We start from the raw sequence: 14,824 nt of genomic DNA, 5'->3' as shown, positions 1-14,824 counted from the left end.
GGGAATCCAACAGACAATGGAATAGAGGGAAAGAGTGAGTGAAAAATAGTGAGTGATTATGAGGGTGTGCAAATAAAGAAAGTGAATGATGGAGGATATAGAAGATAAAAGGATGGAAATTGAAGGAGCGAGAGAAAGTATCAAACAGATAATGGAAAGAGGGAAAGAGCAAACTGAAAAATAGTGATTGAAAATGAGTGCGTGAATTTAAAGAATGTGGATGATGGATAGAGGGAGAAGAAAAAAAAGAAATTGAAGGAGCGAGAGAAAGTATCAAACAGATAATGGAAAGAGGGAAAGAGCAAACTGCAAAATAGCGATTGAAAAAATGAGGGGTTGAATTTTTAGAAAGTGATAATTTCACTTTGTAAAAGAAAGTTTCTTGATTATTTATTCTAAAAGCTATAAAGCATATTGCAACATAAATAAAGAAAACTCAACTGATTGAATATAGATGAAATAAAATTATTTCAAAATTTCAATTGATAAATTGCCCTCTTTTAACACATCTCGTTATTTATGTTGTTTTATTTTAGTGCAATTAATTGTAAATGTAAATAACCGAGCAGTGCCATTCAAAGTGTATTATTTTAGCAGTTTTAATGAAATGCATATATATGTTGTATTATGTATTGTTGTGTGACCACAAAGTATTTCTATTTTAATGGACAATAAAGAATTGAGTATTGATGTAGAAATACAGTAGTGAGAGATATTGTACCTTCATTGAGAGTACTGGTGTTTTCTTTTTACACATTTATTTATAATTTATGCTCAAGAGTAATAATTATTTCTTGGAAAATAATGATAATGACATATTGCATGGAATAATTTGCCTGGTAAGGTGGTATTGCATCACAATTTGCTCATTTTATTAAAACTGCTGCATGTATATATACAGAAAATTCTCTTGTGTAGTAGATTTTTACATAGGACTGTTTTCATTGACTTAAATGTCATTGCAATATTACCTAACATGGCTGTAATGTTCTATATAGCAGGACGAGTATATGTGCATGAAATACCAGGGATTGTTTAACAATTAGAAATGTTTCGACTAAAAATCTCACTTAAATTCCTTAATGTGTGAGGTATAGGGATAATGCATTACCACATTGGTCGCACACATTCCTGAGACGCGCTCTATTTTTTAATCAATAAAATTATGCCTTAAAAAATTGTTTTTGATAATGGAGGGCAAAAAATAATGATCTGTCAGTCTAAATCATATATAATATTGACACTGTTTTACCACACCATTTGCCATGTATTACAGATTAAAAAAATTGAAATGAAGAAAAAATTTGAAAATTCGGGTTGTTCAGGTTACTAATAACAAAGAGATTTTTAGGCCTCATTTGCAAATTGATTTTTAGGTCTCAATTGCAAAGAGATTTTTAGGTCTCAATCGCAAAGAGGTTTTTAGGCCTCAATCGCAAAGAGATTTTTAGGCCTCTATTGCAAAGAGAATTTTAGGCCTCAATTGCAAAGAGACTTTTAGGCCTCAGTCGCAAAGAGATTTTTTTAGGCCTCAATCGCAATGAGATTGTTAGGCTTCAATCGCAAAGAGATTTTTAGGCCTCAATCGCAAAGAGATTTTTGGGCCTCAATCGCAAAGAGATTTTTAGGCCTCAATTGCAAAGAGATTTTTAGGCCTCAATCGCAAAGAGATTTTTAGGCCTCTATTGCAAAGAGAATTTTAGGCCTCAATTGCAAAGAGACTCTTAGGCCTCAGTCGCAAAGAGATTTTTTTAGGCCTCAATCGCAATGAGATTGTTAGGCTTCAATCGCAAAGAGATTTTTGGGCCTCAATCGCAAAGAGATTTTAGGCCTCAATCGCAAAGAGATTTTTAGGCCTCAATCGCAAAGAGATTTTTAGGCCTCAATTGCAAAGCGATTTTTAGGCCTCAATCACAAAGAGATTTTTTGGCCTCAATCGCAAAGAGATTTTTAGGCCTCAATTACAAAGTGATTTTTAGGCAGGGCTCGACACTAGCGGCGGTCCGACGGTCCCAGACCGGTAAAAATCGCCGTCGGGCCAGTAGATTTTCAAAAATAGGAAGATTTACTGGTCCGACATGACCAGTAAAAAATATCATTGTCGGGCCAGTAATTTTTAAAAAAAACAGCAAGATATTAAGGGTCCGACATGACCAGTAATAAAAACCATTGTTGGGCCAATTAACTTTTCCAGAAATGGTCAAATTCACTGCAAACCATTTCCCCCCGATAAATTCTGTCATTCACACACAGAATACACACAGAATGAATCGCACGTGTTACTAGAGTAGATCAGTGTACATGTAGCCAGCCACGGCCATAGGCCGTACATACACAACCCACATGGTAAATTCTCTACTGGCTGCGCGAACGAAGCTTGGCTAAACTCTGGCAAAAATCTCTCACAGAACTGTCAAAATTCACGGTCCATATGAAAGGCTCTTATAATGTCCATATTTCCTAAAAATTGGAGTAACTGTGTCATCTGTAAGCAGTAAAAGGGTAAATTTTCACTTCAGTTTGGTTCAAACAGATCAGGTTTCGGGTGGTATCGTCTGAATACATATTAGCCCCATATATGCATTTATGTGTGTGTTGATACATTTGGTTTCTGACTTTCTTTCGTAGCTATTTTAATTGAGCCAAAAAAAGAAACTGATCAATTATTAATGATAATAGTTTTAGCTTTCTTCCTCTGTTTTCTTCCTGTCTTTCTTTCCTTTCTTTTCAATCTTTCTTTAAAAAATATTTTTCTCTATTTCTTTTTTCTCTTTCTTTCTTCCCTTCTTTCTTTCTTTCTTTCTTTCCTTCCTTCTTTCCTTCCTTCCTTCTTTCCTTCTTTCCTTCCTTCTTTCCTTCCTTCCTTCCTTCTTTCCTTCCTTCCTTCCTTCCTTCTTTCCTTCCTTCCTTCCTTCCTTCTTTCCTTCCTTCTTTCCTTCCTTCCTTCCTTCCTTCTTTCCTTCCCTTCCTTCTTCCCTTCTTCCTTCCTTCCTTTCTTCCTTCCTTCCTTTCTTCCTTCCTTCCTTCCTTCTTTCCTTCCTTCCCTTCCTTCTTCCCTTCCTTCTTTCCTTCCTTCTTTCCTTCCTTCTTTCCTTCCTTCTTTCCTTCCTTCTTTCATTTTTCTTCCTCCTTTCTTTCTTTCCTTCCTTCCTTCCTTCCTTCTTTCTTTCTTTCCTTCCTTCCTTCCTTCCTTCCTTCCTTTCTTTCTTTCTTCGTTTCTGTCTTTCTTTCTTTTTGTCCTTCATTCCTTCATTTTATTGGCGGGGATGGGTCACGAAAGGCTAGAAAAATAAACTTGCGCCTTTTTTCTAATATTTTCTTTATTTTTTGGGACCAGTAGATTTTGGGTTCAGACCAGTAAAAATTTGAAAAACTGGGTATCTACTGGTCCGACATGAATAGGTTGGACCAGTAGAAAAAATGGGTTAGTGTGGAGCCCTGTTTTAGGCCTCAATCACAAAGAGATTTTTAGTCCTCAATTGCAAAGAGATTTTTAGGCCTCAATCACAAAGTGATTTTTGGGCCTCAATCGCAAAGAGATTTTTAGGCCTCAATCGCAGAGATTTTTAAGTCTCAATCGCAAAGAGATTTTAAGGCCTCAATTGCAAAGTGATTTTTAGGCCTCAATCGCAGACTGATTTTTAGGCCTCAATCGCAGAGAGATTTTTAGGCTTCAATCGCAGTGAGATTTTTTGGCCTCAATCACTAAACATCCTGTGCCTGAGTATGAATATTTGTAAGATTTAAAGGCTGACAGGTAATGGTATAGTAGCTACATGTTTTAGAAAATTGGGCAAAAATGATATGCCTAGATTCCACAAAAATCATCTACAGGTATGTGAAACATTTGATATTTTAATCAATTGACTTTCTATTATTTAAATGATATAAAAATACCATCAGTGAGTGGCAGAGTCTATGCAATGTTCTAATCTTTTCTGCAGGGACCTTACCATCTCACATTGGAACAAATTGTTTTATGGGAGGTTAACATGTATGAAAGCAAATATTCTACAAATAACTTTGAAGTTTTCCATGGCAGGGAATGACTTGAGTTTGGGTTAGTCGTCTTCAGGACAACACAAGGCCAAGAAAGATAAGAATACTCTCCATTGATGTGAAGGCAGATACAGTTGAAACCTGACTGTAAACATCAGAAGCATGAAAAGCGGCCTTCATGAGGAGGTAGTCCTTATGGACTGGGTCTTCGGACATTTCAGTGGAAAAAAATTGTCCAAGAGAAACCCAAACTTGGTCCCTTTTCATGAAGAATTGTTATAATAACAGAAGCACAATTTCTAACAAGTTTACTATCAGCCAGTCAAATTGAATCATTTCAGTAGCTTTTAACGGTTATTGCAAATTTATTATTGTAACAAAAGTTATGAAACAGACCCAGGTCTGGTTGCTAAAGCAGGATTGACTGCATTTTGAAATACACATACTTTTGTATTCTGCTAATTATTTTATTTCAGGAAAGCTTTGCATATTGCAAGGCAGCTCGGTGAATTGGCAATGGAGGCCCAGGCGTGCTACAGTCTAGGGAACACTTACACTTTATTACGGGAGTATGAGAAGGCTGTGGAATACCATGGTCGACATATGGAGATAGCTCAAGAACTCAATGACAGGTGGGTTAAGCACACTATGACACAATTATTAAACTAATTTATTACTCATTCTGCATTGAATTTGAAAGTTCCTAGAAGTAAAATTATGTCATTTGAAGTTCAGCATAATGCGATGAATGCCAAATTCAGAATTATGCTTCGCTGCAAACTCTGTAGTTATAGTAAAGCCCAAATCAGCTTCAAATCGAAGCAGATAATCATGGGCGTCATTACGATTTGGAATTGAATTTGCTTTCCTACAGGGGGACCAGAATTTTGAGTTAGTATTCATACCACTATTCGTAACTTTGATCGTTAAGATTTTACAGGTTGGAATTTTCATATCAAATAGTTATGTGTGAACTCTGCCAGTCAAGACAGGATGAATGGAACCTTACACTAACTGATTTTGACTTGATTTTTAAACACGAAAGGCATCCAAATCGAGATATGTGAATAGCTATTTCTACAGCAAAGTTCCAAAACCAATAATTTCTTTTATGAATTGCTTTAGAAAGCTGACAAAAATAAAGTAAGCATTTTTTATTCACTAGGAGAGAAATGCAAAATATTAATTAGAACAATTAGACATTGATAGGAAAAAAGATTTAAACGATCATATCTTTAGACTATGTAAAAGTAACAAAATCATACTTTTCCTTTAAGCAGTGGTTATAAATGTTCCTCACTCCCTATGCATTTTAAAGTCAATCTTCTAAAACTCATTTGATTACTCCTTAGAAAATGAGTTGTCCATATTACTGTATGTACAAAACTTTATCAGGTACATCATACATGTAAAGTAGTTAATTAATTGTCTATCTTTCATAAGCCATGTCTTTTTGAATTCTAGATGTCATTATAAGATAATAAAAATGTGCGCTTCTTTAAATGAATTTACAAGGAACATGGCTTTATGTATTCAGTGAAGCTTTACTTTCTACACCACCACACAAGAATTATCTCATGTAAATTGATTTAGTCTGGCTTAAACAGACCTGATTCTTTTGCTTAATGGAATTATTGAAATGTCAGCTTTTCTTTCATATAACACCTCTTTCTTCAAGTGTATCTAAGCTTAATGATCAGTGCTAGGCATAAAAACCAGTGTGTAGGTTATGTCAAACTGTTATGTAAATACCAGAAGCAAAATATTTTGTGGATTGTTAAAGGTCAAGTCCACCCCCAGGAAAATGCTGACTTGAATAAATAGAGAAAAATCGAACGAGCATAGTGCTGAAAATTTCATCAAAATCGGATGTAAAAAAAGAAAGTTATGACATTTTAAAGTTTCGCTTACTTTTTACAAAACGGTGAAATGCACAACTAGGTGAGTCAGTTGATGATGTCCATCACTCACTATTTCTTTTGTTTTTTATTGTTTAAATTATACAATATTTCATTTTTTATAGATTTGACAATAAGGACCAACTTGACTGAACCATTTAGTATTAAACAATACTAATTCCACATGTTCAGGGAGGAATTAATCATTGTCTTCACTTGACAATGAGGAGAAAATTAGAATATTTCATATAATGAAATACAAAAGAAATAGTGAGTGGATGACATCATAGTCCCCTCATTTGCATACCAGCCAGGATGTACATATAGCTGTTTTGTGAAATTAAGCGAAACTTTAAAATGTCATAACTTTCTTATTTTCCATCCGATTTTGATGAAATTTTCAGTGTTATGCTAGTGGGATTTTTCTCTTTTTATTCAAATCAACTTTTTGTTGTTTTTGTTGTTGTTGTATTACTTGAGCTGGTATTTTATCAATGTTTTAATCATGCTTGTTCCGTATTACCAAAATCATCACCCCTTTATGTGTCTGTTGCTGCACAAACAACACTAAGTAATAAAAAGAACAATCCAAGACAACGTAGATCCTAGAATTGTCTGTACACCCTAGTATTGCCTATATCTTGGAATGATGTGAAGTTTAGATTGAACTTTTGGAAACAACTTGATTCTGCTATATGCCTATCCAATTTTGATGACATTTCTGTTGTTTTGACTTTTTATTTTACAGATTATTTATTCAATCTACATGTAGCTTTTTGGCATTCACTGATTAAAGCTTTTATCAAGAAAAATAGTAACATTCTTGAGGTACATGTAGTGTGCAAAACCTGATTATTGGCATTAAGGGTTGAATTCTTATTCTGATAAAAAAAAAACAATCATTGAAAAATTATATGATGGTCGTGTCACTTCAGAAATATTAGAATGTGAGAATAATAGTCTAATGAAATTTACCATGTTGAGCCTGTATTATTAAAAGGTTTAGTCAGGCTTTATGCATTTTTTAATTGTGGAAATTGCTAAGGACTGTATACACTTCACTATTTTTTTTATTGATAATTTCCTCTGTTGAGTAATTTTTCTAATTTAGAAATATATGCTCCTTCCCCCTCCATTTTGCCCTTTCCCCCCTTTTGTTGTGAAAAACACTCCCCTGTCTTCAGAGTTGGAGAAGGCCGGGCATGCTGGAGTCTAGGGAATGCTCATACGTCTTTAGGAAACCATGAAAAAGCTCTTCACTATGCAACACTACATCTTCAAATATCAAGAGAGGTAATTAGCAGCTTTTTGTCTCTTAGAATATTCACAAGTAATTAGTTGTTCTCTTCCCAAATCATAGTATTAACCTTCAACGTCAGGAAATTTGCAAGTGTGTAGGAGTTGTACAATGTATATAATACAATACATTACAATACAATGAATACATGTTACATTTATATAGCATGTTGACATTTCAGTGCACTTTACATGTACAACATATCATGTAATACATTAAAATATAAACAAACAAACAATAAGTATAGGAAAAAATACATACATATATTAACATTTACTACATTATGAATAACTAACCAAGAAGAAAACAAAATGTCTTTAGTCTGCTTTTGAAGGCCTCAACAGAAAGAGCATCAGGGATTTGAGTTATGTTTGTTCAGAGGTACCACTTGGTGGCTTTGGCATGTAAAAGGTTTAGCAGCTTTCACTGTGAAATTTGATATTTTAAAAAGCAATTTTCCATCAAAGATACCGTAATGAAAGTCCCCCAGGAATACCATACAGTCAGTTGCACAATTTTCTGTTATTTAATGACATCTTTTTATATGTACTTATTTTTCATAAATGAGTCTCCTGAGTAGTAACGCTTATTTTCATTTTTCTAGGGTAAGGGTGATTATTCTATCACAATTTTCTTGGATATTGTAGAGTAATTATGCTTTGTTGAATATATATACATCTTTAAACAGAAATCTGGAGAATATTATAATGAAATTAAAAAAAGAATTACTCTCTTCTTTCTACTTCCTTGACCCATCCTCCTTCTCCCCTCTTTCTTCTCCTGCTACCCATTCCTCCTCCCCTTCCTCCTCTTCTTCCTCTCCCTCTTTCACTTCCCCTCTTGTCCCTCTCATCCTCCTTTTCCCCATCTCCCCTTCTCTTCTCCCCCTCCTCTCCCTCCCTCCTCCTATCCCCTCCTGTCTCCCTTTTCCCCCCTCTTCCTCCCCTTCTTCCCCCTCCTCTCCTTCCCCTTGCTCCTCCTCCCCTTCTCCCTCCTCCACTTCCCTTCTTCCTCCTCCATCTTGTCCTCTTCCTTCTCCCCTCCTCTTCTCCCCTCCCCTCCCCCTCCTCCCTTTCTCCTCCCCTCCGCTCCCCTCCCTCTCTTCCTCCCCTCCTCCCCCTTCCTCCTCCCACTACTATTGCTACTCCTTATTTTATTTTCCTCATCTTTGTCCTTCCACACCCTCCTCATGCTCCCCTGTAACTCAACATAATAATTTTACTCTGTTTTCAAGGTTGGAGATAGAACAGGAGAAGTCACAGCCAAGATGAATTTACAAGATTTGCAAAGTCTCTTTGGTATAAGTACCAGTGATATTAGGTAAGTATTCCTTAAACGCTTTAGCACCTATTAATATGGTGGCTCTGCTACAGCCGGGGTAATAATATGATACCAAGTATCAAATGCAGTTGAGTATATGCACATAGTAACTGCGCTATATAAATGGACATATTATTATTATTATAAAGAACACAAAATGACCAACTGGAAATTGAACAATTCCTGCAGTGATAAAAATAAAGAACCTCACCATAAAGTCGTCATTGTATCCCAGGGTTTAAATCCAAATAAGTTTCCAATTTTACAGGTTTAGTCAGATTTACATGTACCATGCACTAATACAGAAATTGCCCTAACCCCTTTCCATCTACTTTGCCCTATATGATGTATCTCGCTTGAACCAAATCCCAGAGTATTTTACTAAAAGCGCTGGCATTGGATGTTTATTTCAAGACTTGATTTTGTTTTAGATTACATATTTTTAGGACTCAAACATTGAAAATATCGGTTTCGTAGGATTTTCTTTGTCAGTGGAGTAATTGGTGCTGGACGGATGGGCATGATATTGCATTCAGTGCCGATATTGCATTCAAAGCTGTTCATAAGTTATGAGCGACTTTATGTACGACTGGGGAACCTTTCTTAGAAGCTAAATCAACACCAATGCAAATTTGCAGTATATCATTCACCACAGGAAAGAATCACCAGTCGTTCATAACGTCGATCGTAACTTATGAACAGCTTTATGAAACAACCACCTGGGTCCCGTAACACAAAGGTTAGCGATTGATCGTACGCTTGATTTTAACAATTGATTTTACATTGTAGTCAATGGAATCAATCATAGAAAAGTGTTCTACGATGATTACTAAGCTTTGTGTACTTGCCCAGGTCATAGATTTTGAGTGGTGGGAGATTCCAACCAGTGCTGGCAACAGTAGTTACAAATACTATCAGTGATAAATTTTTTCTACATCAAGTAGTCCTGCCTTAATATATCTGAAGGCATGAGGGTTGGTTTAGGGCTGGGATGGGATTTCTAGTTCAGAGTAATGTGAAAGTAAGGGGTTGGATAGCCAACGTTTCAGGATACAGTGAGGTTTGGCTAAAAATGATTGAATACTTGTTTCTGAAACGTGGAAATATATTTTCAGTAACATTTTTGTTGTTTTATTTTTATCCTTCATTTGCAGTGATGTCAGTACAACTGTTCAAACCCCATTACAAGAAACTAAAGGTATGCATGATTCTATTGTTGAGTAATCCATAGCTCTGTCTCACAGAGAAGTGTGACTGATCCCACCAATCTCCACTATTGAAAGCCAGCTCCTTCATAATATTTTGTCTATAGATGTATATACTTATCCACGTAGACTAATAATAATGATAGTATATAGAATTGATGAAGCACCTCTACTTGCCTGTTCAATGGCACACTTTTTTAACATTAAAGGGGAAGTTCACCCTGACAAAATATTTATTGTAAAAATAGCAGAAAAAATAATAAAAAATATTGCAGAAGGTTTGAGAAAAATTCATCAAATAATTTTAAAGTTATTAGAATTTCAAATATTTGATTTGTGATGTCATTTGGAGCAGCATTCCTACATAGCGAATGGTAAAAAATCAATGAAATGTCATTTTCTCAGAAAATTGAAAATGGTTTTTACTGTACCTTTTGTATATCAATAGACAAATCATTTCACACCCGATCATGAATAGAAAATAAGTCATCAGGAACCATGCAAAATTCGAAATTCATGCATTTTATATTACATAACACATGGGGCAACTGCTCGTTTATGACGTCACAAATCCAAAACTTTGAACTCTAATAACTTTCTTACTCTTTAACGGATTTTCCTCAAACCTTCACCAATATTTCTTACTTTTTTTCTGCTATTTTTACAACAAAGTTTTCTTCAGGGTGAACTTCCCCTTTAAGACTTCAGTGATGTACTAAGCAATGACTATGCACAGGTATTTGTCACATTTAGATGGCATTATATTAAAAAAAGTAAACGCATGTTAGATGATGGTTTCCGCTAGCTTTCCATAGTTGAGTGGTGTGTGAGATTGGATCAATTGCACTCCTTTTAATCTAAACTGGGTTCCAAAAGAAACTTATCAAACATCACAAGTGCACCACACAAATTCCACTCAGTCGAAATGAACATGATTTTGACAGATGCTAGCTCCAGTAATCTTTACTAGGCACAAGTCGATGATTAAGAGATTGGTTTAATAATAACAAAGAGGATGTAGCCCCTCAACCAATTGGTTCCGTAATCCAAAGTTAGGAAATGGCAAAAGAAAGGCCAATGAAAATGAGGTGGGATTATATAGCAAATGAACATTCTTTGTTTGATTGCTATTGAGTCCATTCATGCATTGTGCTTCTTTGACCTCAATAGGTGTGTTTAAAATGTTAATGTTAACTTCCTGTAACTTCTTAGTTATTGAGGCAATCAATGAAACATGCCGATGGTCATTCTGTGAACTTTATTCACCTGGTAAGTTTGTTCAATCCCATCTCATTTTCATTGGTCTTTCTTTTGCCATTTTGTGACTTTGGATTCCAGAACCAATTGATTTGAGGGGATACAGCTTATTTGTGATTAAACCAATATCTGAATTATTGACATGTGCTTATTAAAGATTATTGAGGCTAGCCTCTCTCAAAATTTTGTTCATTTTGACGGAGTGAAATTTGTGTGGTGCGCTCGTGAAATCTGTAAAGTTTCTATTGGAACCCAGTTTACAATGTCTGCTTGATCTCAGTAACTATTTGATTGGGAGCCAATAATGAATTGATACTTCTTCTTGTGTTATTTGATCTAATCAGTTGGATGTATCTTATCCCTATTAAGTTCAAGTTCAATGTACACATTTACAATGCTGTGCAGAGATATATTGTACATATGCACATATGCAATGTGGTGCACAAATAAAATCAACTATACTTATGTAATATTGGATGAACTCAAGTGTTATATCAGATATACTGCAGTCATATCTCATGCAATATCTATGCTGATGAATATATCTGATTTACGACAGAAGAAATCCAATGTTATTATTATTAACCATACAAACCCCTCTCCATGACAATGCAATGCATTCTTAAAAGTTAGCAAAATATGGATACATTTCTTGCTAAAGAATTTAGAAACTGATGTAAGATTTCATAATCATATTCATCAAAAAAAATTTGGCTGACACTTCATGCTCTTCCCCTTTTCAGGTGCTAGACCCCGAAGAAGGAGAAGTATGGAGAATTTAGAACTTGTTGCCATGACGCCTGAAAAGGTATGTAATAGTATTACACTGACATCTCTTATCATTGTTTTTAGTGACAGTTGTTGTATTTTCATTCAGTGTACTTTTCTATGCCATTGAATTGGTGTATTTTGGTTGATTTGTTTTGGGCAATTCCATGAAATCTGTTCATCCAGCACTTTATATACATGTATAGTTTCTATCTGAAATTATTATGTCTGTTTTCCAGTTCATGTGAAAAGTTTTAATGCTCTAATATTATCACGGCTAAAATAGCTGATAAAGTGAATTAAGAATGGATAATAGTAAGGGTTGGATGCACAAAAAGGTTCATGATTTAATGGAATTGCTCTTTTATGTCTGTACTTAGACCATACTACAAAAAAAGAAGAATATGTTGGTTTTAATTAGAATTAGAGTTCAAAGTACAATTGTATTGGTAAATACATGTATATCTGTGCATATAATATACATTTGTCATGTTCATTTTAGTTTTGCATGCAGCCCGATGCAAACATTTCTCCCTGCTTTTTTGTCTTTGATAAAGAGATTTAAAGCCACCATAACTTTCTTCTTAATTGTAATTTTGAAGCATATGAAATAATTTTTTTTAAATGATTGTTAAAAATTCATGCATTCAATTTTTTAAAGTTGTTAGAGCTCTTCATTGTACCATTTCATAATTTTTCTTCAAAGATATAATGTGACTGGATATCTCAAAAGAATAAACATTTTTCTTTATATTTTCCCTGCAAAAGCTTAGGCAAGCATCTAAGAGATTTTGGATATTATTACTGGTCATATCTGATGAAATAAATAAATGAATAAAAAATCTTCAAAATTATGTGGACAATACATTGAATTTTTTATCCAGTATTTCAGTGCAAGGCCCGCTTGAGTAAACAACAAAGTATTATCTCAATAACAGTCTGAAAGTAGTATAACTTCGTCAAGATAAATCTTGAGATATGTGCTTTGTCCTGTTAATAGGTAGTAGCCTTGAATATACTGAAAAGAAGTTGTCTGATCATATTTGTTTATTTCAGATTTAAAGACTATTTCCAGGACATTTAATGGGAAAAAAGCTGAAAATGAAGATTAATTATTGAAAAATTTGTTGAAAATTTATTGATATTCTTTTTTTTCCAATATGGATTCACCTCAATCTTCACAAACTTGGAAGATTTAATTCATAAAAAAAGTTTCTGTTTATTACAAATTTCATATCCCAATCTCATTGTCTTATTCTTTTTTCATCTACATGTAGGTTCATGTATTGTGTAATTGGATATTTTTGTCAATTAGTCATGCTTGTATTCCATCTTCACTTTTCTCATGTGTCTTTGAAATATTTTCAATCACACTAGTAATTTTCTTAGCAATTGTCTTATTTTATCTTTGATATTTTCAAGTACATGTACTGTATGTAATTTACAAGCTTCATTCACTTTTGTGAGTTTATTGTTCGTACATACGTATATCTGTATGAATATCTTTTTCACTTTCTCTTATTCTGCACACATTTTGGCCCATATTTTGAAGTCAGGTTTAATTTAAACTCAGATTTTAAGTTGTGGTTTAACTATGGGAAGCCAGTTGTGACATAATTCTGTAACAGTAGAGGTAGAATGTATACCAGCTCATTTTAGTCTCAGATAATTCTTAATTGTCTTGGAAGGATAAACAAAATTTTGACATATTTGGCTTCCCATAATTTTAGCACAGAGTTAGACCATGGTCTAAATTAAACCTGACTTCAGAATACGGGCCTTTGTGTCTATCTATCTTTCTTCTCTCTCTCTCCCTCCTACTCTATTTTTCTTTTCCTCCTCTCTGTATCCCTTTGTACTCTTATAATCACACTTGTTTCTCTCTCTCTCTTTCTCTTTCTCTTGCCTTCTCGCTCTTATGTATGTTTAATTACCTTTAGACAACTCCCAAAAGAATGTGTTGTCTTAAATTATGTGGGACCAAGGAGTCATATAGTCATTTCCATTTTCATTTATTTGTTTTTGCATTCATGTAGACTGTAAACCATGAATCAACTGAAACTGGTTCAGTTTACACAAAAAATGAAGTCATTTTCACTTTCCTTCACCATGGAGAAATCCTGTTCACCGTTTTCACTCGTAACATGAAACAAAATCCTCCCAATCTCCCCTCACCCAGAAAGCAGAAATCAGCCAAGTCCCTAAAAGGAAAATTAGGCCGGGGAGTAAGATCAAATTAAAGAATGGCGGAGAATCCAAAGATAAGCAGAGCCTTAAGCATTCCAAGGAGCCAGTTAGCAGTGCCAAGAATAGTGCGCCCGCCCCGTCCAAAGCTAAAACACAGACCTCAGCACGGAAGGTAGACAACACCTCATGAAATTTGTATTACTTAACCCCACTACCAATTTTTTTCTTAACATCTATTAAAACAATTAACAATAATACAGGTAATTTATAATTTCTAACCTATGATTAACACTGAGTTTAATCATAATATAATGCAATCGAGAAATTATTTGGATCTCTTCAAGCATCAAAACTTTAATATCATATTCTTTTTTCCCCATACGGTGTGTAATGCATGCTTTGACTTTGTATTTGTTTGCATGCTTTGATTGTGCATTCTATTTGCATGGGTTGGTCCTATTTGTTTTACATTTAACAGCTGGATTTACTCTTATTGTTTTAGAAAGTATTATTTCTGGGCTGCGAGACATGTACATGTAGTTTCCACATCTGTGTAGAGCCATTGTGTTTTACATGAAAGTAAACTCCAAAATGTAAATGTTGCAACTCATGCTGAGTGGATTATTACAGAAATAATATTGAAAACATTTGTATGCAGAATATTGAGTTGTTTGAGAATCTATTTGTCCTATGTTACATTAACTGAGAATGTGGAATGTTTAAAAGGTTTCGATTTATCTAAAAATCTGTTATGTGACCTTATAAACCTTATTTAAAACCAAGATTTTCAAAAGTATGAATACCGGGTACATCTTGACTGGTCAGTTAAACTACCATAAAGAAAATGGTTTGTCATGAAATCATCGGTCTTGTATTGGGGTTAAAATGCCCTT

At 34.4% G+C, this 14,824-nt stretch overlaps 1 protein-coding gene across 2 annotated transcripts in view; it reads left to right on the top strand.

Annotated features, from left to right (window-relative positions):
• Window positions 1-14,824, top strand: part of LOC121428617 (G-protein-signaling modulator 2-like) — a 66,739-nt gene that overhangs the window by 37,094 nt on the left and 14,821 nt on the right. The window contains exons 7-12 of one of the 2 annotated variants that reach the window (XM_041625378.1): window positions 4,476-4,631; window positions 7,082-7,190; window positions 8,429-8,514; window positions 9,669-9,712; window positions 11,720-11,784; window positions 13,924-14,103. In XM_041625378.1, coding sequence (XP_041481312.1) covers window positions 4,476-4,631; window positions 7,082-7,190; window positions 8,429-8,514; window positions 9,669-9,712; window positions 11,720-11,784; window positions 13,924-14,103 — 640 coding nt within the window. The remainder of the gene's footprint in view (window positions 1-4,475; window positions 4,632-7,081; window positions 7,191-8,428; window positions 8,515-9,668; window positions 9,713-11,719; window positions 11,785-13,923; window positions 14,104-14,824) is intronic. The other variant, XM_041625379.1, reaches the window with a different exon arrangement.

This window comes from Lytechinus variegatus, chromosome 15 (genome assembly GCF_018143015.1).
Source record: "Lytechinus variegatus isolate NC3 chromosome 15, Lvar_3.0, whole genome shotgun sequence".
Classification (NCBI taxonomy): domain Eukaryota; kingdom Metazoa; phylum Echinodermata; class Echinoidea; order Temnopleuroida; family Toxopneustidae; genus Lytechinus; species Lytechinus variegatus.
Note: the sequence above shows the minus strand (reverse complement) of the source record. Positions and strands in the feature narration are given on the sequence as shown.